Source organism: Giraffa tippelskirchi, chromosome 12 (assembly GCF_054371585.1).
Source record: "Giraffa tippelskirchi isolate mGirTip1 chromosome 12, T2T-mGirTip1v1.2.pri, whole genome shotgun sequence".
In the NCBI taxonomy this organism is placed as follows: Eukaryota; Metazoa; Chordata; class Mammalia; order Artiodactyla; family Giraffidae; genus Giraffa; species Giraffa tippelskirchi.
In genome coordinates, this window is record NC_137286.1 from 102,307,746 (window position 1) to 102,334,676 (window position 26,931).

At 42.6% G+C, this 26,931-nt stretch overlaps 1 protein-coding gene and 1 long non-coding RNA gene across 5 annotated transcripts; both read left to right on the plus strand.

Annotated features, from left to right (window-relative positions):
- The first annotated feature begins 318 nt into the window (after positions 1 to 318).
- SLC46A3 (solute carrier family 46 member 3) lies at positions 319 to 18,697 on the plus strand. 4 transcript variants are annotated; one of them, XR_014071088.1, is made up of 7 exons: positions 319 to 779; positions 1,511 to 1,724; positions 7,789 to 8,659; positions 10,307 to 10,390; positions 15,019 to 15,175; positions 17,187 to 17,895; positions 18,039 to 18,697. XR_014071088.1 is itself a non-coding variant. In XM_081549340.1 (6 exons), exons 2-6 carry the CDS (start codon positions 1,536 to 1,538, stop codon positions 17,269 to 17,271), a joined length of 1,386 nt encoding a protein of 461 aa, XP_081405466.1. In that variant the 5' UTR covers positions 319 to 779; positions 1,511 to 1,535; the 3' UTR covers positions 17,272 to 18,697. The 4 variants fall into 4 exon arrangements, 2 of the variants coding, with proteins under 2 accessions (XP_081405466.1, XP_081405465.1); XR_014071087.1 differs by having other exon boundaries at positions 319 to 569; XM_081549340.1 differs by having other exon boundaries at positions 17,187 to 18,697.
- A 5,003-nt stretch (positions 18,698 to 23,700) lies between these two features.
- LOC145529286 (uncharacterized) lies at positions 23,701 to 26,615 on the plus strand. The gene is made up of 2 exons (XR_014071091.1): positions 23,701 to 23,866; positions 24,657 to 26,615. It is a non-coding gene; the product is annotated as an uncharacterized LOC145529286 (long non-coding RNA).
- The last annotated feature ends 316 nt before the right edge of the window (positions 26,616 to 26,931 follow it).

Consider the following 26,931-nt stretch of genomic DNA (forward strand, 5'->3'; position numbering starts at 1 on the left):
CTGCTGGTGGGGGGGTTGCACCCCAGAATGTCACTTCTGCAACAGATCTCCTGTGTGCTCCCGTGAAAAGCGCTATTCGGTCCCAGAAACGCTCTCTATCCACAGTCCTTGAACTTGCAGAAGGCTGCGGGGGGGGGGGTGGGGGGGTGGAGAGGGACCCGCGGGGATGGGCGGGCCTCTGGGGGCGGGCGCTCGAGAGTGGCGTCGGAGCAGACCAATCCCCGCGGGGGCGCTTGCCAGGGGGCCCAATCGCAGGAAAGCAGGACAGTGCCCGCCCCAGCGGCGGGGGTGAGGAGGGGACTAGCACCCCAGAGGCGCGTCCCCGGGACGGGCGACGCCGCTGAGTCACCGCGCGCACAGGCCTGGCTGGGGACCCAGGGACAGCCGGCCGTGGGCGCAGGAGCGGCTGCCCCGCGCGGGCCCCGGGACCCGCCGGGCCGAGATCGCACACAGGGCCGCGCCGGAGCCGAGCGAGGGCTGCGCGGTGGACTGTCGCGCTTGTCGCTCTGGACGCGGAAGGGCGCTTTCTTGGTTTGCTTTACAATAAGGGCTTGAGGTTTCCCGAGCAGGTGCGTTTGGTCGAATTAAACGGACTTTCATTCCCCTTCCCACCCCAGCGCGGCGGCGCAGACCCAGCCTCCGTGCGCACCTGCTGCCCAGGAGGCGCTGCGGAGAGCCCCCGTCCCCCGCCCCAAAAGGAGACAGCCCCCCACGACTCCGGGCCCTGACAATGGTCAGACCCGCGCCCAGCAGCCTGGCAGGAAGACCGTGACCGTGGGGTGAGTTAAACAAAAGAAACAACCCCTTATTACGACTGCGAGCTGCTTCTTTAAAGGCCCCCTTCCTGCCCGCTGTTCACCAGCAGCCAAAGCAATAATAAACAATTACGTAACTGTCGTGTCCCAAGAGCAACCTCACTTTTCCTTTATGAAAACCAGCTGGCAGTATACAACGTGGGGGTTATAGTGTGATCACTGGATCGCCCAAGTGGGAGACAACTTATTAAGACTATTTTAAAGAATCTTCTTAGGGTCCTTGGGTTTTCCTGGTGGCTCAGATGGTAAAGAATCTGCCTACGGATACAGGAGACCCAGGTTCAATCCCTGGGTCAAGAAGATCTCCTGGAGCAGGGAATGGCAACCCACTCCAGTACTCTTGCCTGGGGCATTCCATGGACAGAGGAACCTGGAGGGCTACAGTCCATGGGGTCACAAAGAGTCGGATAAGACTGAGTGACTAACATACTTAATGGTCCTTAAAGGTCCCTTGAGTTCTTAAAGGTCCAAGTTAATCATCTTGAGTCTTTAAAGGTCCAACTCTTTAAAATGAGAAGTATGACAGTCTCAGGTTTACTGAGTACCAGGAAAAGTTATTTTCTTCGGAAGTGCTTACTGCTTTCTGTTCCCTAGTGTGCTTGTTTACTCCACAAAATGCCCCTAACTTCCCCATCGTTGAAAACCTAGCCGCTCTGATAAGAGTGCAACTGATTCTCTCCTTTTCTCTTTAATAGAACTCCAGCTCTCTACCCAAGGAAGATGAAGATTCCATTTGTAGAACCTGTCATTTTCCTTAGCGTATTCGCTCTGACTCTGAACAGCCCACTGATGACACAATATGTGTACAGGAGGATATGGGAGGAAACGGGCAACTACAGCATTGCACTTGAGAGCAATACTTCTGAGTGTGCAAAGAATAAAAGCAGCCCGATTTTTGCATTCCAGGAGGTAAGACGTGAAAATAGCCCTAAAGTGTATTAAAAGAGGAATGTGCAGCGGGGTTTTAAAGGAAGGAGGATACTGCTCTCATCATACATTGATCTCTGAAGGGTCACCCTAAAACCCCAAAGTCCCAAACCAAGAGTCTTTATTCAGTTCTCTTTCTGTTTGAAGCTCCCTGACACCTTTAATCTGCCTCTTCTCCTTAAAACCCCTTTCTTCTCCTGTGATGCTGGCTCTTCTCCTTTCTCTCAGAAGATTTCAGTGCAGTCTCCTCTTCTCTGTGGCTGCCTCTTTCCTCCTTCCCCACAGAAAGCCTGAAAGTCGGGCAGGGCAGGCTGGGTTGAGTGCTCAGTGGACACAGGTGGAGTGAAACATGAGTCCTATCTTTCCCTTGCCCCCTCCCCCCGCCTCTTTCCACTGCCCACCTGACCCAGTTTTCGGTGACCCCAGATAGTAGCCCATCCCTGAAGACTGTGGGCCCCAGGCCAGTGTCCTTCATGGCGTATGAGTGGCATGTGTCTTCCACCATTTGGTGTTATCAAATCAGCTTTGACCCCCCAAATGCTGAGGAGCATCTGTATGGGGGTGTGGGGGGTGGAGAGCACCCACTTGTGCTCTGAGAGCAATGAGACTGTCCCGCCAGGTAGAGCCTGTCCTTCTCCCCATCCACCCTCCACCCCCAGGAGGGACACTGCCAGTGTCCTTCTCCCTCAGGCAGTTCTTAACAGAGTCTGCCAATGTCCAAATGCAAAGGAGAGAGCAGCCAGATAGGGAAATTCCCCGCCCCCAGCAACAATGCCTGAGAAACAACTTAGGAGCTTTGAACTCTTCTGCTTGGAAAGAGAGGCAAAAGAGTGGCGCTGCCTCCCCAGTCAAAAGAGGGAAAAACTGTCAAGGGACTCTGGGTCACCTGCACCGTCGGAGAAAAGGACAGATTATTTCCGAACAGCCATGTGGATATCAAATTTCTGGCCTAGAAGGAGGTCATAAAAACAGAAGGGCCAAGGGTCTCTCTCTTGGTTTTGTCTCCCTTCAAGAATGTTTCTTTGGACTTCCCTGGCGGTCCAGTGGTTAAGATTCTGTGTTTTTCACTGTGGGGGCCACGGGTTTGATCCCTGGTCAGGGATGTTCCACATGCCAAGGCCAACAAACAAACAAAAAAGAATGTTTCCTGTTACATGGATGTCATTGCCAGGGAGTGAGAGATTTCCAGAGGCGCATCAGTCTCTGCATTTGATTCTGTGTTCCTTCACCCAAGCCCTGGGAGCAGAGCGGGGGTGGAGGAGGGGAGGACTCAAGGGTCTGAAAAGTCTGCTGCCCTCGCCCTCCAGCTGAGGGGAGAGGGGCCTCGGTCCAGCTGCCGCAGTGGCCTCTGTGACTGTGTGGTCATGAGTACTGGCCCCACTTCCCGCCTGGGCCAGCTGCTGAAAGCCCCTCGCTGCCCAGAGCGGGGGTCTCATTTTGAAGATTTTTGCCAAACTTTTTCACTGACTGACAGTGGTTTCATTGAATTAATAGTCAAGAGACTGGATGCCCTGGATACCTTGGTTTACGGTCAGTGCACTGGAGCTTCAGGTGCTTTTTTCTCAAATTGAGGAACTGGACACCACCCCGCCCACAACTGGGACGGGGTGTGGCAACCTCCTCACCACCTGCTCCTTAGGACGGAAGAGCACTTCCTTCTGGCCCCCTCCCTGGCCCTATTCAGCTTTTCAGAGAATATTCTCCCCTCTTTAAATCCAAGTACACATGTTGCCCATTTCCTGAGTGGCCATCACACTGGCCCAGCTCCCTAGGTGTGTCCTGGCCACGTGCAAGTTGAGAGGTTTGTGGACTGCTCCTGTACCCCTAAAAGTAAGAGACAAACCTCTAAACTGGGAGGGGAAACTTCAGGTTACCCCGCAGATCCTGTAGTTGTTCTTGCTCAGGAATTTGTTTATAAACCTTTTACTAACTAACACAGTCTCTTGTTACCAGCAGATAAGGAATATTTTCTACTCAACTGAAATTAATATATACCTTTTAGCCTATGAAATTGTGACTTCCTTAAAACTGACAGTACTTTCCTTAGTTTCTCCTGTCTCAGTATATTGTTATCCTGTTCCATCTTCTATAGGAAATAGCATTTTTTTCACTTGATTTCTAACATCTACCCTTATATGATATATAATTATAATTCTCCAGAGTTTAAAACATACAGACACACAAGGATTTCTTCTGTCTCAACATTTATGGTTGACAGATGCTTTGAGTTTGCTTTGTTAAAAATCTGCATTTCAAAACATGGGTTGCAGATGAGAGCAGTCTGTGTAAAAGACTGGGTTGGAATGACAGTGGATAGAAAGGAGAGGAGAACAGGATATAGGAGGAGGTGTGGAAAAGGGAGGAGAACCCCAAACTGGAATGTTTTGTTGAGGAGTTGATTAAAAGATAACTGTTTCTTTTGTTTGTTTATTCAGTAAATACTTACCTGATGGCTCCTATGTCTGTAGGAGGTACCAAGATGTGCTCAAGAAATTTATTCTAGTATAGGGAATGCATCTAGTGATGAAACAGGAAAGAGTGATTTAGCACTGACTGTACGAGGGCCCTGTGCGGAGCAGCTTATATTTAATTTTAAGTCTCCTGGCAGCCTGTGAGATCGGGACTGTTGACAATCCCTCTCGTTAGATGGAGAAGCTCTGGAATTAAGTAATTTGGTCGGGATCACACACAGCAAGTTACAGATGCCTGTTTTACTTGATGGTTCATTCATGTCATCCATCTGTCTATTGAGTACCTACCTGGAAGCACTGTTCTTGGAGCTAGTGATACTGTGGTGAAACAACAAGGTTCCACACGTGCCCTGGGAGCTTAGGCTGGAGTAGGGAGGTCATGCAATGCACACATAGAGTAACATATCATGTCCTGTCAAAGAGTGGTGAGTCTCTAGGGAGAAAAACAGCAGGATGAGGGGCTGGAGCGTTGGGTGAGGTGCCAGTGGGATTGCTTTAGTTGGAGTTGTGGTCAGGGAAGGCCTATCTGAGGAGGTGGTTCTGAATTAAGGAAGTAAGCTGTGTGCTGATCCATCGAGCGGAGAGAACAGCAAGTAGCCTGAAGGTTTGCAGAATCTGTGCTGCGGGGCTGCCCCCCGCCCTCCACCACCATCTGCAAGGAGTTTGCATTCACTCCAGTGGAAGGAAAGTCATTGAGGGACTGTGACATGAGCTGACGTGCTCATGATGAGAGGAGTGACGTGAGCTGATGTGTGTCTACCTTCATTGGTGCTGCTGCAGCTAAGTTGCTTCAGTCGTGTCCAACTATGTGCGACCCCATAGATGGCAGCCCACCACGCTCCCCCGTCCCTGGGATTCTCCAGGCAAGAACACTGGAGTGGGTTGCCATTTCCTTCTCCAATGCATGAAAGTGAAAAGTGAAAGTGAAGTCGCTCAGTCGTGTCCGACTCTTAGCGACCCCAGGGACTGCAGCCTACCAGGCTCCTCTGTCCATGGAATTTTCCAGGCAAGAGTACTGGAATGTGTCGCCATTGCCTTCTCCGCTTCATTGGTGCACTTTTTAGCAATTAAACCACACTTTTGGGAGTCCCTTTTGCCTACATAATTGATCGATGTTAAGAAAAGTAACAAAGGATGATTCGAATTGCCATAATTGACTTCCTGTTTGGAATTGTCAGTGGATTAACAGGACTGTCCTCTGTCCTTCTGTTTAATTTAAATTATTTTTTTATTTTTTACAATGTTGTATACTACAACTCAAATCAGCCATAAAGATCACCCAAAACTAACTACTGTGTACAGAACTGACTGGATGGAATCCAGGTTCCTCTGACTCCAGAGCTTAAGCTCTTAATCATTACACAGAAAGTACTGCTAGGGGATGATAACTGTCATGTGAGAAGCTTCGGAAGGAGGAGTAATGACCTAGGTTTGGGAATTTCAGGGAAATCCAAGCAGGACTGACTGTGGACGGTGCCTGGAACATAGACTGTACTGGGAGTGAGTGGGCATGATGCAGAGGAGTGGGGCCAGGTCACATCTCAGGGACTTCAGGTACCAGGCTAAGGAGCGTGGGCTTTCTCAGGCAGACTGGGGAGACACTTCAGCTTTGAGAGGTGAGAGACACACCGACAGTGTGCCCTGGGAGATGTGCCCAGCATCCGGGTCTGTGATCTGCAGAGTGATAAGATTGGTGTTACATGTGAACTGAGTAAAGAGACCAGTGAGATGCCAGAGTAGTGGAGAGGAAAACCAATGGGAGTTGTTCACATGGCAATTATGGGACCATCAAGAAGATAAAGGCGTGAGAAAGACTGGGGGGGAGGAGGGGCGGGCAGGATAGACTGTGTTGGGGGACATGGGTGAAGGGAAAGGTTAGAAGCCAAGATGACTCAAGTTTTGGCAATATAGAATGGCTTGAATTGTATAAATATATAAAAATAAAAATAGGCTCACTATTTAAAAATTAATTCAGTATCTGATATTTTTGTGGTTCATCAGGTTTTTAGGGTGCCTTCTAAATATGACATGAATACATTTTTTTAAATGAGTTTGCATGTGTGCTAAGACACTTCAGCTGTGTCCAACTCTTTGCAACCCCATGGACTATAGGCCCCCAGGCTCCTCTGTCCATGGGATTCTCCACGCAAGAATACTGGAGTGGGTTGCCATGCCTTCCTCCAGGGGATCTTCCTGACCCAGGGACTGAACCTGTTTCTGATTATGCCTTGCCAATGAGACATAATGGCAAGTGGGTTCTTTACCACTAGTGCCATGTGGAAAGCCTTTAAACTGAATTTAGTCATTACCATTATAAAAATGGCACCCAGCCTTAATATAAAATTTGGAGAATACAGAAAAGAGGCAAGAAGACAATGCTTTTAAATCACCCCAAGTTCTTTCCATTAAATAACTAGTGCAATGATGGTTGTGTCCGCCAATCCGTGTGCTCATAGTTGTGTCAGGCCTCAGGAAAGCAGAGTTTATCTCACTCCTTAGTTCATGGCACACTACCATCTTTAGTCAATACAGAACTCTTCTTTGGGTTTTATTTTAATTTTTAGTAAATACAGGAATACTTGTGGAGACACATGTAAAAAGGACAACTGAGCTCTACCTAAATAAAAATCTGTCAAATATGACACTTACATGTGATATTCATTCTCTTAGAGTAGACAGAAAGATGTATCATGGAAAAGGTATCCTTTTTCCTTTAGAACACGATCTCTTAGTGCGAACTGTCCACAGAAGAAAGTGAAAGAAAATGAAATTTGCTCAGTCGTGTCTGACTCTTTGCGACCCCATGGACTGTACAGTCCGTGGAATTCTCCAGGCCAAAATATTGGAGTAGGTAGCCTTTCCCTTCTCCAGGGGATCTTCCCAACCCAAGGATTGAACCCAGGCCTCCTGTATTGCAGGCGGATTCTTTACCAGCTGAGCCACAAGGGAAGCCCAAGAGTACTGGAGTGGGTAGCCTATCCCTTCTCCAGGGGACATTCCCAACCCAGGAATTGAACTGGGGTCTCCTGCATTGCAGGCAGATTCTTTACCAACTGAGCTATCAGGGAAGTCCACAGAAGAAAGAGAAGTCATTACATGGCCAGTCCCTGAGGCCTTGGGCTCTGTGGATCCTTGATGTAAGTCAGACATACACCAATACACACATTTTATTTGTATGGGTCAATGTCTCCACTGTGGTGCTTGAACATTATGACTGAGCATTGATGATTATATCAGCTTTTGATCTTTGCATTGTGAACTGGATAAAGATTTAAGTTGAGAGCTTCCCTGGTGGTCCAGTGGCTGAAACTTCTTGCCCAATACTGGGGGACCTGCAACTGAGAGTTTACGCGGTGCAACAAAGATCAAAGATTCAGCTTGCCACAACTAAGACCCAGGGCAACCAAATAAATAAATATTTTTAAAAAAACAAAAACAAAAAACTCATGCACTATAAATTCCCCATCCCTGACTTACCAGCTCTTGCTTGAGTTTTCAAGAAAAATCTATATCAAAATATTTTCAGGCACATTGTAAAAACCTCTGTGAACACTTTGTCTTCTTTTTCTTTGCAGGAAGTCCAGAAAAAAGTGTCTCTTTTCAACCTGCAGCTGGACATAAGTGGGTTAATTCCCGGTCTCGTGTCTACGTTCGTGTTTCTGTCACACAGTGACCATGGAGGAAGGAAATTCCCTCTGATTTTGTCTTCTCTCGGCGCTCTTGCAAACAGTGCTTGGCTCTGCCTGCTCTCCTATTTTGCCCTTCCAATCCAGCTTCTGATTGCATCTGCCTTCATTGGTGCACTTTTTGGCAATTATACCACACTTCTGGGAGCCTCTTTTGCCTACATAGTTGATCAATGTAAAGGAAAAAAACAAAGAACGATTCGAATTGCCATAATTGACTTCCTGTTTGGAGTTGTTAGTGGATTAACAGGATTGTCTTCTGGCTATTTTATCAGAGGATTAGGTTTTGTGTGGTCCTTTTTAATTGTTACCGTGGCTCTTTCTGTGAACTTGATTTACATTTTATTTTTTCTTGAGGATTCGATGAAAGAGTCTTCATCTCAGAATATTTCTGTATCGTGGACTGAAGCCTTCAAAAACCTATTTCACCGAACGTACATGCTTTTTAAAAATGCTTCTGGTGAGCAGCGGTCCTTGTGCTGTTTGCTGCTTTTCACGATGATCACTTACTTTTTCGTGACCATTGGCGTTTCCCCCATTTTTGTCCTTTATGAATTGGATTCGCCGCTCTGCTGGGATGAAGTTTTAATAGGTTACGGATCAGCTTTGGGTAGTGTCACTTTCTTCAGCAGTTTCCTGGGAATATGGCTTTTTTCTTACTGTATGGAAGATATTCACATGGCCTTCATAGGAACTTTTACCACCATGGTGGGCATGGCTATGACTGCTTTTGCCAGAACAACATTGATGATGTTTTTAGGTAAGTTACAAGTATATCCTAGAATTTCATATTTGATGTTTATATAAAATGAATGCAGTCTGATGGTTGAGAAACTTTAATATAAAATTCTCTATTTAATGTATTCTAGTTTAATTAAGGTAATTTGTTAAAAGCAAATTTGCCAGAAGCTGAAAAACAACTGACTTAAAACAATTTTTTTCGATAACCACAATTTTCTAAATTTGCATATTTGCCCAAAAATTGTCTTGAGGAAACTTCTTCTTGTGAATCAGTTCTTCAATGTAACATTCACCAACTTAAATATTTCTTAAGCACTACTAAGAAGGCTACTTTAGATTTAAAAAAAAATAAGACTATTATGTAAAGGCTGCTCAAAAGATTTATAAGAAAAATATTCACTGAGTATATTCAAGCCTCTGACCATACCACTCTGAACGTGCCCGAACTCGTCTGGATGTATTCAAGAAGACTTTGCAAATTGAAATTTCAGCAAATTGGTCATTTCATGAATTGACTTTTAATGAATCACTTTCTGGCAGGCTGGACTGTTTCCTTAACTACCTGCACCCCATCAGTGGTTTTTGTAAGGCTTGAGTGAAAATACTGCACTGGCAAAGGTTAAAGGATCTGTAAAGTGAGACCTCAGGAGATGTCCATTTAGTCTTTTTCTACAAAGGCAGTATTAACCTCTTGTTACCCTGCGGGGAGGCAGGATGACCAAGCAGAATTGGGCTTAATTTCCATCTGCAGAGCCAGGTGATCTTAGGGTAGTTACTGAACTGCTCTGAGCCCTAATTTTTTTATCTCTAAAATGGTCATCGTGGTGCTTGATTCAGAGGATTGTCACGAATATTAGAAGAGATAACTGTAAATCACTTAGCACAATGCCAAGAGTTCAGAAAAGGACAGGTCCTTCTCCCTATCTCCCTTGGAATTGCCAAGGTCAAAGTCAGTTAATATATGTGAGAACTTTACAGTGATCTGCAAATGTAATATCTTACTGTTTTATCTTATAATGAAAAACGCTACTGACTCTTAAGGGTCAGAATTTAAGAACAGAGGCAATTTGTGTTCCTGACATTTTTCAGCCACAAAGATGAACAACCAACTAGATAAGGAACCAGTTTGCCAATGAGTAGATCAATAAAAGAATGCTAGCACTAAAAATGCCGAGTCTGAAAGAGCAAAAACAGAAAACAAACAAAAAACTTATTAACAAACAAAAAACTTATTGTGAATCTGTGGTACAAATACATACATATACCCACTCTTTTTTAGATTCTTTTCCCATATAGGCCATTACAGAGTGTTGAGTAGAGTTTCCTGTGCTCTACAGTAGGTCCTTATTAGTTATCTATTTTATGTCTAGTAGTGTGTATGTTTCAGTCCCAATCTCCCAATTCGTCCTTCTTCTCTCCCCTTACCCCCAGGAACCCTAAGTTTGTTTTCTACATCTGCAGAAAGTAAACTCATCTTAAACTGACCTGTCCATTGTCTGTCTTCCTTTATTAAGCAGAATTCTTCCATTAACTAATTCAGTCATTAGAAGCAATGAATCAGGATGCTTAGAGAAAATGAACTATTTAGAGGGAAAGTGTTTCAGGCTTAAAACTGACCCTGAGTTTCCTGATAGAGCCAGTTAATTGTTATCTCTTCCTCTCACAGTCAGGCTGCCGTTTCTCTTCACTGTCATGCCGCTCTCTGTTCTACGGTCCATGATATCAAAAGTGGTTCGTTCTACTGAGCAAGGTGAGTCTAATTTGCTTAAGGAACAGAATGACTCTATAATCTGTACCACCTCATAGCTGTGTACGATCAGTGTTTAATTCTTCAGAATATTCTCAACCCTTTTTCTGCACAGAACTCCTTTTGAATCAAGTGGTAAGGTCTATGTTAGGAAGAGCTGATATTCAGGCAAGAGAGCCCCTGCCCAGGGCCTGGTGCTTCGGAGGGCTTGCTCTGGACATGCCCTGCCCCACTGCAGAAGATTGCATAATTCAATAAATTTAAAAATATATTTCTTGATTCTTTTCCACGCGTAAGATGTAGCTGTATATTCACACAGATGTTTGTTGATTGTGTGATGCAGAGTAATTGGAAAATCACTTAGTAATATAAAAATTACAGTATGTAAAAACCTAGCTGCTTCCTTGAATTGTGTAACGGTTTCTTAGATACAACACCAAAAGTACAACAACAACAAAACAGATAAATTAGACTTCATCCAGATTAAAAACTTTCATGCTTCAAAGGACACCATCAGGAAAGTGAAAAAAATATGTAACTTTGTTCTGTATTTTCCAAGTCTCCTGTAAATGTTTTACCATACTTCCATACTTAAAAAAATAAAAAGGAAAGAGAGAGAGAGAGAAAAAAAAGGGAAAGGGAAAGGACAGCCCACTGAATGGGAAAATATATTGATACTTGCAAATCATATGTCTGATAAGGAAATTGTGTCCAAAATATACTAAAACTCAGCAATAAAAAGACGACCCAATTAAGAAATGGGCAAAGGGTTTGAACTAACATCTACAGAGAAGATGTACAAATGGCCAAGAAACACATGAAAAATGATCAGCATCATTAGCCATCCGGGAAATGCAAATCGGAACCACACTGAGACCCATTGGGATGGGTGAAATGAAAAAGACAGACCTAAGAAGCATTGATGAGGATGTGGAGAAGCTGGAACCCTCATGCACTGCTGGTGAGAAAATTATCTAAAATGATGTGGCCATTTAACAAAACAGTTTGATAGCTCCTGTTAAGGTTAAATAGAGTTACCATATGACTCAGCAATTCCATTCCCAGGTATACACTGAAGAGGAATGAAAACATATGTCCACACAAAATCTTGCAGCACAAATGTTCATAGCAGGATTATTCATAATAGCCAAGAAGTACAAACAGTGCAAATGTCCATGAACTGGTGAACACATAAGCAGAATGAGGTGTGTCTGTCCCACGGAATATGACTTCACAATAAAAAGAAATGAAGTCATGATATACACTACAACAGGAATGAACCTTGAAATCATTGTGCTAAATGAAAGAAGCTGGTCACAGAAGGCCACATATTATTATATAAATATGATTCCATTTACACAAAATTTCCAGAATAGGCAAGTCCATGGAGACAGAAATTCGACCAGTGCTTCCCCAGGGACTAGAGAAAAGGGAGTGACTGCTAATGGGCACAAAGAGTCTTTTGGGGAGATGAAAATGTCCTAAAATTAGATGGTGGTGATGGTTGCCCAGTTTCTGTGAACATACGAAGAACCACTGAACTGTACAATTTAAAGGGGTGAGTTTTATATTATGTGAATTATATTTCAATAAAGCTGTTCAGGAAACAAAAAGAAATATCAACCTGCTTTGATTTAGAACTACAATAGACTTGTCAGAATGTATTATTTACTTTGGTTTAGTTTAGCTTGGTTTATTTATCAACTCTTTTAAGAAGTGATTTCATATTATTAAATACCATGACATTTCAAAATGTGTAGTTTGCATTTTGGCATGTTTTATTCTGAGTTGAAATAACTTTGTCAATTCCATTGTGATTCCATTGCTCCAGGATAGTAGAGTCATTTTGTTCTTAACTGCAAATGAAGAAATCCTTCTGATGGTATTGAAATGTATAAAACTGAACGTACTTCCGTACTTCATTACTTCTAAAAATGGATATTTTTGTGAAAACACTAGGCACCTTAAAATAACCTGAGAAGGGAAGTGCTACAGAGGTTTTCAGGTGTTTCTCCCTATTTCTATTGTAATACCTTATGTGAAAAAGAGGAGGAAACTGACTTTTGCTAATTATTTTGAGATCTCTGTGCTCCAAACAGCTGTGCAATTCATCGCTAGAGCACCCTGTGTACTCCTTGAAATTTGATAAATACATGAAAGTGAAAGTGAAAGTCGCTCAGTCGTGTCCAACTTTTTGTGACCCCATGGACTATAAAGTCCATGGAACTCTCCAGGCCAGAATACTGGAGTGGGTAGCCTTTCCCTTCTCCAGGGGATCCTCCCAACCCAGGGATCGAACCCAGGTCTCCCACGTCACAGGTGGATTCTTTACCAGCTGAGCCACATTAATATATAGGACCCAGTAAAAACAGACGAGTTTTGACAGCTATTGGATTTTTTAAAAGTTTAGGAAACAAACTCCATTGTGCTTTTATTTAATCAATTTATCTTTGGTAACTATTAAACAAATTGTACTACTCAGGGAGATGCAGCAAGAAACTAGAGCTATTTCATGAGAGGGTAGTTGTTTGTTTGCACAGCCTGACCGAGTTTCTGACAAGAAAAGACTCAAGCCACTGTGTAATAGGATTAGCACCATGGCACCATCCCTGGCTTCAGCAAGGGATCAGAAATAAAATGAAACAATGATGTAGTTAGACAACTAGGAGACCTTGTTTCCAATTAAACTGACTTCCTTTATTATCATAAATATCATAATATCCTGTATAACCTTATAATATCATGGAGGCATTAAGTCCATATGCTACATGATGATGGATAACTGTGCCCTTGAATGAAGCTTTTATTCAATCACTTGACAAGTATGTATTAAATGTCTACCGTGTGCCAGCACGGCTAGACCCTGGGGACACAGCAGTGAACAAAGCAAATGTGTACTTGACATGGGCAGAACTTTCACTGTGGTCAAAAGAAGGTAGGTTATCTCTGATAACCTACCATTCTGCAGAGAGAGGTTTGTTTTAGGAACATATGTCCTGTTGTTCAATGAAGACTCTGAAGCAATGTATGAGAATATGTTGGAGAAGGAAAGAAATGGCAACCCACTCTAGTACTCTTGCCTGGAAAATCCCATGGAGAGGGGCCTGACGGGCTACAGTCCGTAGGGATGCAAAGAGTGGAACACTACTGAAGCGACTTCACACACACACACACCAGAATGTGTATAATAGAGTGAAGATTTAAATAGACAGAAATCAACACACAGTCTAAAAGAGCAAGACCATGGGGAAAATAAGAGGCTAAACACATAAACTATAATCCAGCTATGAAAGGTGATCCTCAAGCTTGCTTTTTCCTTCCTTATCAGTCCAATTAAGCACAATCATTTACATAATTTGCACTGTCTATAAGGAAAATTCATTACAGTTTATCATGGAAAAGGAAACTCGGCAAAGTAGGGAACAAACACAGCAGCCTAAAGAAGAAAGAAGGGTCTGCAGAAACTGTAGGAACTTATACCACTGAAGCCAGGGGCTGAGAACAGCCATGGTGTTCTTAGTGATGCGAAATTTGACCAAGAGGAAGAAAAGGACATCAAAATGCTCAACTGTCTTTTGGAGGTTTAACTCTTCAGTCAACATGGTCTTGGATTCCAGACAGGACCCAAAACTTGTGGCATAATGACCATTTCTCTGACTGTGAGCTTGAGCTGACCCCGAAGCCATTTCAGGCTTCTTGAGCAATGCTCCAGGGCCTGCCCTTTCCCATGCCTGGGGTGTAGCAAGCAGGAAGGAGAGCAGAGTCCCCTCCAAGGGGAGACAGTTGTAAGCAGGTTAAGACAGAAAAGTATGTTTTAGAGAATCACTTAATATCAGCCTATGGCATTACCTTCACTAGAGCACACGGCAGTGATGTAGTTACTGGACGAGTCAAACAGGAAACTGGTGTAACTGATATTTTTGTTACTCTAGAGGAAGGGATCAAATTCAAATTTCAGAACGTATGATGAGGTTCCCAAGGGCTTCCCAAGTGGCGCTAGTGGTAAAGAACCCACTTGCCAATGCAGGAGACGTAAGATCCCTGGGTTGGGACGATCCCCTGGAGGGGGGCATGGCAACCCACTCCAGTATTCTTGCCTGGAGAATCCCAAGGACAGAGGAGCCTGGAGGGCTACAGTCCATAGGGTCACAAAGAGTCAGACATGACTGAAGCGACTTAGCACGCAGGCACATGTGATAAGATTATATCTCTCTGCCTTGCCTGTCACTCTTGCCAGATCTGACCTGACCTGGATGTTGCCCTCAGGGAGCCATCCTGCCTCACAGCTGTGTCACAGATTAGCTCAGGGACCAAGAGTGGCAGGAGGAACCTCAGGGGCAGGTGGTTCTGTGTCTGAGGCTGTGGTCGGGGCAGACACACAGCTGATTCCACATGCCTAAGCAGCCGGTGCTTTTTAGCTTTGCCCCGTGGATCCTGGAAGTACTGACTCCAGCTCCTCTCTCGTCAGGTCCAAGGAGAACTCTTGACCTCAATTTCTTCACCCACAAAATGGGTGACTCCCTCCTTTACCAGGCAGCGCCCTCATGTTTGCAGTTTTCTGTGTTATTTTTGTTTGTTGTTTTGTAACTCAGGCTTTTCTCTCTTTCCCTCCACACCCCGACCCCAAACAGGCACCATGTTTGCTTGTCTTGCTTTCTTAGAAACACTTGGTGGAATCACTGCAGTTTCTACTTTCAACGGAATTTATTCAGCCACTGTTGCTTGGTACAAAGGCTTCGTCTTTCTGCTCTCTGCTGTTTTATTACTGATTCCAGCCATCAGTCTATGGTAGGTCATTATTTTTTTTTTATCCTTTTATCAAAGTCTAGATGGATTGAACGAATTCCCTGACTTCACCAATACAATAACATAGATCCATTGAAGTGTTGCCTCAGAATGTATTTTTCTTAAGAACTTTTAGACACGATGACATCTGTAAATGCTTTTGGAGACTTAGGAGGAAAGAGATAGTGGCATGGCCTTCCAGGACTAGAAGGAAGAAAGACTGGATTAGATAGAGACTCTGAGAAGCTACCCCTTATCTTTAAATGAACAACTGAGGAAATTAGTGCCTAAGAATATATATCAATATGTATATTCAATATACATATATATACTCAATATATATATATTCACATATATATTCTAAGAATATATATATTCACATATACGAATATATAGTCAAACTATGATTTCCTATAGTATGTTATCCCCTGAAGGTCAAAGATTGCTCTGAGAAGATATACTTTAATACAGATTCTTGGGTAAATGATAAGAGCAGATAGAATGCACTGGATATTAAGAATTCTCTTTCCTTTCCCGAGAGTTGGCTTATTTAATGATTTCCTTTTTAAATGTAAATATCCAAATAAATGCAAAGTACAGAATTCTATTTATCAACAGTACATAGAATAAAAGGACCAGAGGCACAGACTCGTGAGAAATAACGTGTTTCCTCCTCTTCCTTTCAATGAACAAAAAGTGTAAGCCATCTAGGTAAGTGGTTGTGAAAACGCACGAGCAAGTATACTTGACACGTTCTGTGAGGCTCAAGCCTTGAGCCAAGAGCCCTTCAACTGGCCTCTGCTGGGCCTGCCGGTCTCACGCGGCTGAAAACAGGAAAGGGGGGTGTAAGGTGGGGCACAGGGCCTGGGATCTTTGCCCCCCTGAGCGCTGTGGGCTGTGGCTGTGAGGGAGGGAGAACAGAGCCTGTCTGCACAGGCTCTTAACTCCTTCAAGGGTGGGCAGGCACCTTATTCCGAGCAGGACTTCAGCACATCTCTCTCAGTGAAATGCTGATACTTAGATCTGTAGAGGCTGGGTGACAGTAGTATTTACCAATCCTCTGTAACTGTGATGAAAAGCTGTTCTTACCAGATACCTTTTTAGAAGGAGGCTATTCACCTGTTGAATTGGCAATACTGAAACTCCATGCTGAGCCAGTGAGCACTTGATGAGACCAGCAACCTTGTTCTTTGCTGGGAGTAGTGTTATCTGGCATTATCATTTTTGGAAAGCAATTCATGAACACGTATCAAAAGTTTCCCCAAAAAAGTTCATGGCATTTGAACCAGTGATTCCATTTAGAATCTTACCCTAAGGAAATGATCAGCAATGTCAAAAATTTATATATAAAAAGTTCATTATGGCAAAATATTTTAATGACTAAAATGGCTGATGATAGGAATTGGTTAAATAAATGGTGGTGCATCCATATGGTGAAAAATGACTTTATAAGAACTGTATTACATGGGAAGCAGAATAATGGCTCATTTAAATTCTATCCTTCATTATATTAAGAAGTATTCTGTTGTGGACACATATTACTTTTATAATTGGAAAAATTAGTGCCGAGAGATAAAAGGTTGTTATCCTTTTAATAATGCTTTTAATATAAATGCAGATGCTCTTCTAAGTTTTATTTTTTAAATCTGTTCGATATTTTTTAAATTAAAATTACCTGCTATTTTAATTATGTCTAGATGTCTTCTGTCCGAGTTTCAGTTATAGGCGTGAAACATGAACTTCACTAATAGCTTATAATATTTTGTGGGGACTACACAGAGTAGACAGTGGGAGATGGACATCTTAGGAATCTGGAAGAGGTAGAACTCATGTAGTTTTTTTATTAATATTTTCAGAAATCTATGCATAAAAAGTCTGCTAGATTCGAAATAACCGGTACCCTCCTTCTTTGCATAATTTATTAAAAAATCATGTAACAAGAGAAAAGGTAGAATACAGATTATTTACGTAGTGCCTTAATCACAGGGTTTAAATGTCTCATTTGCTTTGGCAGTGTTGTCAAGTACGTCAGCAGGAATTCGGGAAGCTATGTCCTTCTTATACAAGAAGAATCCAGCGAAGACACTTCGGACAGATGATTAATTGTGATTAAAAAAAAATCCAAATGCACATATCATATGCTCTGACTTCTGAAGGATCTAAACTAGCTCCACGATCAGGACTTCATGAATAATCAATGCTGCCAGTCCTTTCTTCTAAATTCTTAGAGAAAGAGTCCCTGCTCTAGCTTCTTACAGTACCAAGCACTCTGAGCTCTTTATGAAGATCAAGTGACGTATTTCCAGTAGACGGAAGAAGAAATCTCAAAACACCTTCCACTTTGGGATTTACAAAACAAATGGAAACTTAACAGCCTGAGAAACTTGGTATGATCAAAAGCAATAATCTCCCTGATGTACTCTGGTCTCTCACAATGAGACCAAGAGGAATCCTGTTTGCTTCAGTTTCTCCATCTGCACAATGGATTTCTGACCTCTCTCAAAGATTTTGAAGGCATAACTGTTGAAAATTATGATGAGTCAGTCACTGATCGGAAAACTATAGACGTTTCAAGCCTTTATAATTTTCCTCTACTCGGGTAATGCTTTGTTTCATCAAGGTGTTAGTGGTATTAAGGTGTTAGTGGTATTAAGGTGTTGCTGCTGCTAAGTCGCTTCAGTCGTGTCCGACTCTGTGCGACCCCATAGACGGCAGCCCACCAGGCTCCCCCGTCCCTGGGATTCTCCAGGCAAGAACACTGGAGGGGGTTGCCATTTCCTTCTCCAATGCATGCAAGTGAAAAGTGAAAGTGAAGTCGCTCAGTCATGTCTGACTCTTTGCGACCCCATGGACTGCAGCCTACCAGGCTCCTCTGTCCATGGGATTGTCCAGGCAAGAGTACTGAGTGGTAGTCAAAGCTTTCAGTAGCTGCAAAATCCTTACGAGAGAAGCACTTTAATGAATACGTTTACATTTTTCCTAATATGTTTCATCAATTATAATATTTCCATAACATTGGAAAAAAAGAATACAAATAGTTCCTAAAGAAATGTAAACACCAAGTAGACAGCCAGTCATGATGCAAATTAATTAGTGCTTATAGAGCCAATATTCATTCCTTATTTCTGTGAAAAGTAATCCATTTCCTACTGCCTTACACTCGTATCCCAGGACCTCTGTGGTCCCTGAAAACATTCCTGCCTCCTGTCTGCACGCAGTGTTCCACTGGGCCTTCCTCCCTCCCTCCCTGCATTGAAACTTTCAAGTCTCAGCCAAGGCAAAGCTTCCACTTGCTCCATATGGCTTCCAAACGTTTCTACTCCCCGCAGCCCGCCTCCCCCCCCACCGGCCCAGCCGTCCCCCTAGTCCCTGCAGGGCTCCCCCAGCTCTCTGTGGGCACTGCCCTCCAAGCGTCTTCCCTTGTCTTGTAAAATTTGTTCCCCTACTTGCAAATGAGTCCCTTGAGGACAGGGACAGTTTGATTCCTCATTATAGCCTCAATAAAAGTTGAATTCAGTGACCACAGAATTTTGTTTTCACTTGTAAAAAATCATTTTAAGCTATATATTTAATACAGTATGAGATTAACCAATGATATGCCATAGTCATGAAGCCAGCCTTGCAAAGAAATTGAAAAATGTGCTAACCCATATGCATTTTAAATTAGTTTATGATACTTTCATGGGTCCTTCAATATCTCCCATTTTCCAAGTTTCCATCTGTAATAACACAAATGTCCTGAAGTACACCTAGATGATTAACTCCTTTGTAAGTTCTTCAAAGCAGATAGAGTCTTGTTTATAGCACTGCTTACAGTTTTTCCCTGTAGGATAATCAATGATTGCTTGACCAGCAGTTAACACTCATATTTTAAAATACTAGAAATTCTTATTTCCAAGACTATTCCTTTTAGGCTTAGCTAATGTCTTCTGGGTGATTATCAGATTGATTTTTGTGTTACTTCCTGTTCAGTGCTCTTCCCAAACCAAAAAAAAAAGAAACAGTACTTTACAGTTTACAAAGTGCTTTCTATATCAACTTATTTTATCCTCTTAATAACCCTGCAAAGTAAATTATACCTCAGTAATGTTCAATAAGGTTCCTGGTGGCTCAGACGGTAAAGAATCAGCCTGCAATACAGGAGACCCAAGTTCAATCCCTGGGTTGGGAAGATCCCCTAGAGAAGGAAATAGCAACCCACTCCAGCATTCTTGCCTGGAGAATCCCATGGACAGAGAAGCCTGGTGGGCTACAGTCCATGGGGGGGAGTTGCAAAGAGTTGGACAAGTCAGACATGATTATGCGCACACGTGCACGCACACACTCACACACACACACACACACATGCACACTACCTATAAGAAATGATGTTCTTTAGGTTCAGTAGGTTGGTTTGGAGACTTGAATGTATTGTTTATTTGCTTTAAACTTTCCGCTGCAGGCAGAGCAGCCACCCCACCATCCTGACTAGTTCATATTCTGGTTGACCAGAACCTTGCTGTAAATTGTGCAACGTGAATTCACGTGACCGGATGGGGTAGCTATTTCACAACTGCCTGCCAGAAACAGCTGGATTTCCTACTTGGACTCTGCCTAATCCCACTTAGTCAGATAATTCATCCCCAATTTCACACTTCTCTGGAGGCATGTTTCCTATAAGACCAGCTGTCTAACGCCAATTACTGAATCATCCAGAGATCCTAACTGCAGGTAACAACTTGCCAACTTGCACTGTTTATTTAAGCACACGGGGATCTACTGAAATGACAGCAGGAGCTCACAGCTCCAATAAAAAAAGCCTAAATGAGGCTCAGAAAACAACCAAGAACCAGGGGGGCTCCAGAGATAAAGTAACAGCAACACAGCTACCATCGTGCAGCACAAAGGGCGAAGGGCACGGCCTCCACCAGTGACGAGTGGCCTCACTGTCCCCCTACCGGCCCGCTCTGGAGTCCAAGTCCAGGACTGAGGTTTGATCAGCTGACCAGGATCACATGCCTGCCTCCAGGAGGCACCAGGAGCAGAAAAGTGGACCTTCCTAGCATTCCAGAGAGGCAACGGGCACCACCTCCCCCAGACAACACAACACAGAGGGTTCAGAATCTCTCAGGAAGTGACAGTGGACGCCAGACACACAGAATGAGACAGACGAGTCCTACACAGTGCATGGGGATATCAAGAGAAACGGCATTTGGGTGCTGACCTTGCCTACCTTTCCCTTGAAGCCAAACCCTGGAGGTGTTCAGTTTTCATTTTATTGAGGGAAGAGAGAGGCTTCGAAAGCCAGGCTTAGTCCCTAAAATGGTAATGTGCCATGTGATCAAGCCAGCAAACCAAAGCAAACCACACACTGAGTAAACAGTATGCACCTTCATTATGATACCGGCAACAACAACAAAAATGAATTGGTCACCGGACAGGGTATTACAAAAACAAAAACTTGTTATTTTGAAAATGGACAAAAATAAAATTAAGAAGAAAGCACATTTTCCCTGTCTTTCCTGTATCAACTCTGTCCTTGGGTAACCAAATGGAAGGTCACAGTAAGTTTCCTTCAAAGGAAGTATCCTGATTGAAAAAAATGAAGGAATGACAGATTTAGAATTACCATTTTGCAGATCCTCACAAATACGTGGATCTATGCATTGTATCAACAGCCACCAACATCACAGAATGAGAGACTGTTAGGTATGATCGTCAGTTTTTGGCTGTGCCAGGTCTTAGCTGTGGCATGTGAGCTCTTAGTTTCAGCATGCAAGATTTAGTTCCCTCACCAGGGTTCAAACCCAGGCCCCTTGCTATGGGAGGGTGGAGTCTTCAACAATGGACCACTAGGGAAGTCCAGGCATTAATGTCTTTTTATGGAAGAACATACCACTGATAAGGGGATCTTCCCAAAAATAAGGAACCTGAGTCTGATCAAGTTCACAGACTCAACTAGCAATTTATAGGAAATACAGGATTGAGAAGAATGTGTTAATCTACACCACAAAGATGCAAACAGTAAAAACTAGACTGTGGGAAACTAGCGAACAAACAACTTGATTTCTTCAAGAAACAGCAAGAAAAAGAGAAAGAAACAGGAGGTAGAACCATAAATTATTGACACAAGAGCCAATCACGTGTGTAAGTTACTTGGATCTGATTCAAACAAAACAGCTAAAAAAAATTATGACAACTTTTTGGACCTTCAGAAATCTGAATACTGACTGATATTTAACTGTAAGGAATTATTGTTAACGTAAGTATGATAATGATAGTATTGTGGTTATGTTTAGCTTTATAAACTGAAATATTTACACCTATAAATTATATCTGGAATTTCTTTCAAAATAATCTTGAGGGGAAAGTGGGTAAAAAATATAGATGAAATAAAATTGGCCAAGAATAAATTCTGGAAGTTAGATGAGGTAAACATGAGATTATGTTGTATTTTTCCATCTGATTTCAGGTGTTTGAAATTTTCCATAATAAAAAATGTAAAAAGAAGAATGATGCAAAGCTTCTTGGGTCTTATTAGTTTCCTGTGTCTTCCATTAAATTTTCATAATATAATGCCTCAGTTCAGTTCAGTCACTCAGTCGTGTCCAACTGTTTGCGACCCCATGGACTGCAGCATGCCAGGCTTCCCTGTCCATCACCAAATCCCAGAGCTTGCTCAAATTCATGTCCAGTGAATCGGTGATGCCATCCAACCATCTCATCCTCTGTCATCCCCTTCTCCTCCCGCCCCCAATCCTTCCCAGCATCAGGGTCTTTTCAAATGAGTCAGCTCTGAGTTTCAGCTTCAACATCAGTCCTTCCAATCAACACTCAGGACTGAATTCCTTTAGGATGGACTGGTTGGATCTCCTTGCAGTCCAAGGGACTCTCAAGAGTCTTCTCCAACACCACAGTTCAAAAGCATCAATTCTTCGGCACTCAGCTTTCACTATAGTCCAACTCTCACATCCATACATGACCACTGGAAAAACCATAGCTTTGACTAGACGGATCTTTGTCGGCAATGTCTCTGCTTTTTAATATAATGCCTACTTAAAAAAATTTTTTTTGTTTCTTTGGCTGCATCAGGTCTCACTTAGTTGTGACTCTCAGGATCTTCACTGGCTCCTGTGGGATTTCTGGTTGTGGCTCACGAGCTCAGTTAACCAGCAGCATGTGGGACCTTAGTTCCCCGGCCAGGGATCGAACCTGCATCCCCTGCATTGCAAGGCAGATTCTTAACCACTGGACCATCAGGGAAGTCCTTGTAGTGACTCTTTTAAGCCACAGTGCCAAGGGGAGGAAGGCTCTGGCTCCGCTTCTTGTTCTGATCTTGTGACTTTCTTGTGTGATTGGGATCGGGCGAAACATAGCAGTGTTTCCCTGTGGCTAACAGGGATCCTTTGGTCATAACTTCTATGATAACTATGACTATGATCACTAATGTGTCTCAAGTATATTCAATATTTTGTGAAATAGCATTCATTAGTAATGCTAAGAATTATATAGAGCACTTTAACACCAACGTAATTTTCTGTTCAAATGGAAAGTCTATGTATTCATTAAAATGATTTGATTTAGGGCAGTAAGAAAAGGAATGATAGAAATGGATTATAAAACATTAAGTAAGAATCCATGAGTCCATAAGGATACCTTAAAGAGGAAGAGAAATTGGGGTGGGGGTGGGATGGGAAACCTGGCTTTACAAAATTTGTCAACCAATAAATGCAGAAGGAATAATAAGACATCACAATTTTTCAATCCTTTCCTGTCCCCAGTGACCATGTTATAAATGACTGAGACACAGACTTTTCATGGATGCTAAAACCTCTGGATGAAAGGTTCTTGAGGAACAGGACATACATGGGGTCTCAAACTATTACTTCACCTATTATTAATTATTATTAATTACAAAAGGAAAACTATACTATTACAATGGAGAGCTCTGGCGGCCATCACTTGTCAACGAATCAATCGCAGTTAGTAACACCAATAAGTGGCTCCTGGTATGACACATAAGTAAATACATCACCTTTGCAGACTTCTTGCCAAAAAACACATTTATCCTGAATCTATTCATGAGGAAATGAGGCAGTATGTTGACAACTGGTGAATTTCATGAAGCTTATGCTGGGTGTGCTATTTTTTTTTTCTTTTGGCCACAACATGAGGCTTGCGAGTTCTTAGTTCCTCCACCAGGGATTGAATCTGGGACGGCAGCAGAGAAAACCCCGAGTCCTAATTCACTTGACCACTAGGGAATTTCCCTCTATTCATTCTATTTCTCTATAAGTTTCAAAATTAAAAGTTGGAGAAAAAATAATGTGGTTTCTGTTTTGCAAGGTTTATATATAACACAGAAAACAAACAAAAAACAGTGGTCGAAGTCTTGACTTAAAATCAATCTATCTCTCCAAAAGTAAATAAGCGTAGCCAAAGTGAAAACAGAATTCCTTCTGGTCCTTCACTGATCCGAAGCCATACCCTCTATATGACCTCTGTTTCGTCACAGAGATGAACAATATAGCTTTTTCCTGTCTCCGCCAGGTCAAGAAACCAAAAAGAAGCAAAAAGACAAAGTACAACAGATGAAGCACGTCTACTGGCTCCAGAAATAAATTCAAGATCTGGGAGCAAACTAACTTTTCAAAATTTGATTTTTCAATATGAAAAAAAAAAAACCCTCCTGAAATTCTGTTAACAAACCTAACAGTAAGTTCTAATATTTTAATAATATTTAAGAGCATATACTACAACAAACTAAAAGTATAGGTTTTTTAAAAATTGAAATATTGTTTACTACATTATGTTATTTTCAGATGTACTGCATGATTTATTTTCATATGTTACAAAATGATTATCATGGTAAGTCTTAGCACCAATCTGTCCATCTGTAAAAGTTATTACAGTGTTATTGACATATTCCTTATACTGTATATTACATCCCTGTGGCTTATTTATTTTATAACTCGAGGTTTCTACCTCTTAATCCCCTTCACCTTTCTTGCCCACCCCCCCAAAACTCCTCCCCTTTGGTGACCACCAGTTTGCTCTCTGTACCTGTGAGCCTGTTTCTGCTTTGTTGTGCTTGTTCCTTTGCTTTTTATATTCCACGATAACTGAAACCTTATGTCTTTCTCTGACTTCACTTACCATAATACCTTCTGGGTCAATCCACATTGTCACAAACGGCAAGATTTCCTTCCTTATGTGGCTGAGTAGCATTCCATTGTATATATATATATATATATATATATATATACACACACACACATACTACATTATCTTCGTGCATTCCTCTGTTGATGGACATTTCAGTTGTTTCCACGTCTTGGCTACTCTAAATAATGCTGCTATGAACATAGGAGTTCATATATCTTTTCAAATTAGCATTTTTGTTTTCTTCAGAAAAATACCCAGAAATAGGTTGCTGGATTGTACTTGTTGTTGTTGTTTAGTTGCTATGTCTGACTCTGTGACCCCATGTTCACCTGCCCACCAGGCTCCTCCATCCCTGGGATTCTCCAGGCAAGAATACTGGAGTAGGCTGCCCTTTCCTTCTCCAGGGGATGTCCTGACCCAAGGACCGAATGCACATCTCCTGCATTGGCAGGCAGATTCTTCACTGCTGAGCCGCCTGGGAAGCCCACTGGATTGTACCGTAGAATGATAACCTTGTCAGGTAGAATATTCTTGGTTATTAAGTTTTTTTCCTTTCTTCACTTTGAATATATTCTTCTTTCTGGCCTGCAAAGTTTCTGCTACAATGTCAGCTGACAGTCTTATGGAAGTTTCCTTGCATGTAATTAGTTGCTTTTCACTTGGTGCTTTTTAGGTTATTATTATTATTTTTTTTTGCCACTTTAGTTATAATGTGTCTTGCTGTGAACCTCTTGGGGTTCATCTTGTTTATTACAACTGACTCTGTGCTTCTTAGACCTGGATGCCTGTTTCTTTCCCAGGTTAGGAAAAGTTTTTATCTTTTTTTCCTTCAAATAAGTTCTCTCTCTTTTCTCCTGGTACCACTGTAATGCAAGTGTTAGCGTGTTTGATATTGCCTCAGAGGTCTTGTTAAACTGTCATCAACTTTTAAAAACTCTCTCTGTTCAGTTTTTGGTTATTTCCACTGCTCTACCTTCCAGATCTCTGATCTATTCCTTTGTATCACCTAATCTACTGTTGATTCCTTCTAGAGTCTTTTTTGTTACTGTTTTCTTCAGCTCTATTTGGCTCTTCTTTATATTTTCTAATGCTTTGCTGAAAATCTCACTATGCTTATCAGTTCTTCTCCCCAGTCTGTATTTTTAAGGTCATTACCTTGAACTCTGTATCAGGGAGATAGCATTATGTCCACTTCATTTAGTTCTTTTTCTAAAGTTATGTCTCATTCCTTCACTTGGAACACATTCCTCCGTCTCATTTTGCCCAATTTTGTGTTTATTTCTATTGGATAAGTCAGCTCCTTTCCTAATCTTGGAGGTGACCCTATGTTGCCCATGTCCTGTGGGCCCAGCCTGCTCCCTTCTGGCCATAGAGCCCTGTGCTCCAGGTCATCCCTATGTGGGGTGTGTGCGCCCTTCTCTTGTGGCAAGACTGACTACTGTAGGTGCGCTGGCAGGTGGGGCTGGCCTCTGGCCCATTTGGTTTTGAGGCTGTGTCTTGTGCAATGAGTTGTACCCGCTGAGAGGCAGGGTAGGCCTCCCACGTGGTTGGATGTTTGACCCAGGCGGGCGCAGGGTTGCAGCTGGCCCACTGGTAGGTGGAGCCAGGCCCCTGGCACTAACAGGCTGTGAGAATTCCAAATGGTGCCTGCCAATGCTGGTGTTATCATGACAGAACAAGTTCTCCAAAGTGCCAGCATCTCCATACCCAGGGGGAGTCCCAGCTGCCTCCTGCCTCCCTGGATCCAAGATCAGCAAGCAGGTCTGACCCAGAATCCTTTCAAATTGACATCTACACTGGGTTGTATATACCCTTTAAGAGAAAAGTCTGTTTCCTATAGCCCTCTGGCTCTTCTGAACATAAGCCCCAGCTGGTTTTCAAAGCCAGATGTTCAGGAGGCTTGTTTTCCTGGTCTAGGTGCCCCATGTTGGCAAGTCCGATGGATGCAAACTCCTCACTCCTTGGGGAGGATCTCTATAATTGTGATATTCCTCCCATTTCCTCACCAACCTCTGGGTGTGGGTCCTGACTGTACTGTTCCTCCTACCTGATTCATGCCTCATGTTTTTACTTGTGGGAAATCTTTTCTGTTATTCTTCAGGTTGTTTTCATACTCACTCTTGTAAACAGTTGTAATTCTGGCATGTCCATGGGAGGTACATTCAGGGTCTCTGTACTGTGCCATCTTGGTCACCTCTCAAACCAAAGTACAGGTTCTTAATTAAGGATTTATGGTACGTGAAGGAACCTGAATTTCATTTTGAAATCATGAGCTAAATAAATTCAATGAAGTATCACAGTTCTGGTTTTGCTTTATTAGAACAAGTCAAAGCTTTGTTAAACTTAGATTCACCCAATTACAGAGTCCAGTGGAGGACTGTACACTCTATTGTCTGTTTTGAAAGTAATCTACTTGTTCAGGTTATCTTCTACATTCTTGCAATGTCTACATTCCAAGGAATAAAAAAATGCATGAAAGCACTGGTTATATTTATGTCTACTCGTGAAAGAGGGATTATACCCTCTTTCTGATAAAGTGATCAGCTTGTCATACGTATTTTGTACAAGGATAGGTGTGAAGAGGTGTGTTCACTGGAAGTGCCATCCTGCAATGT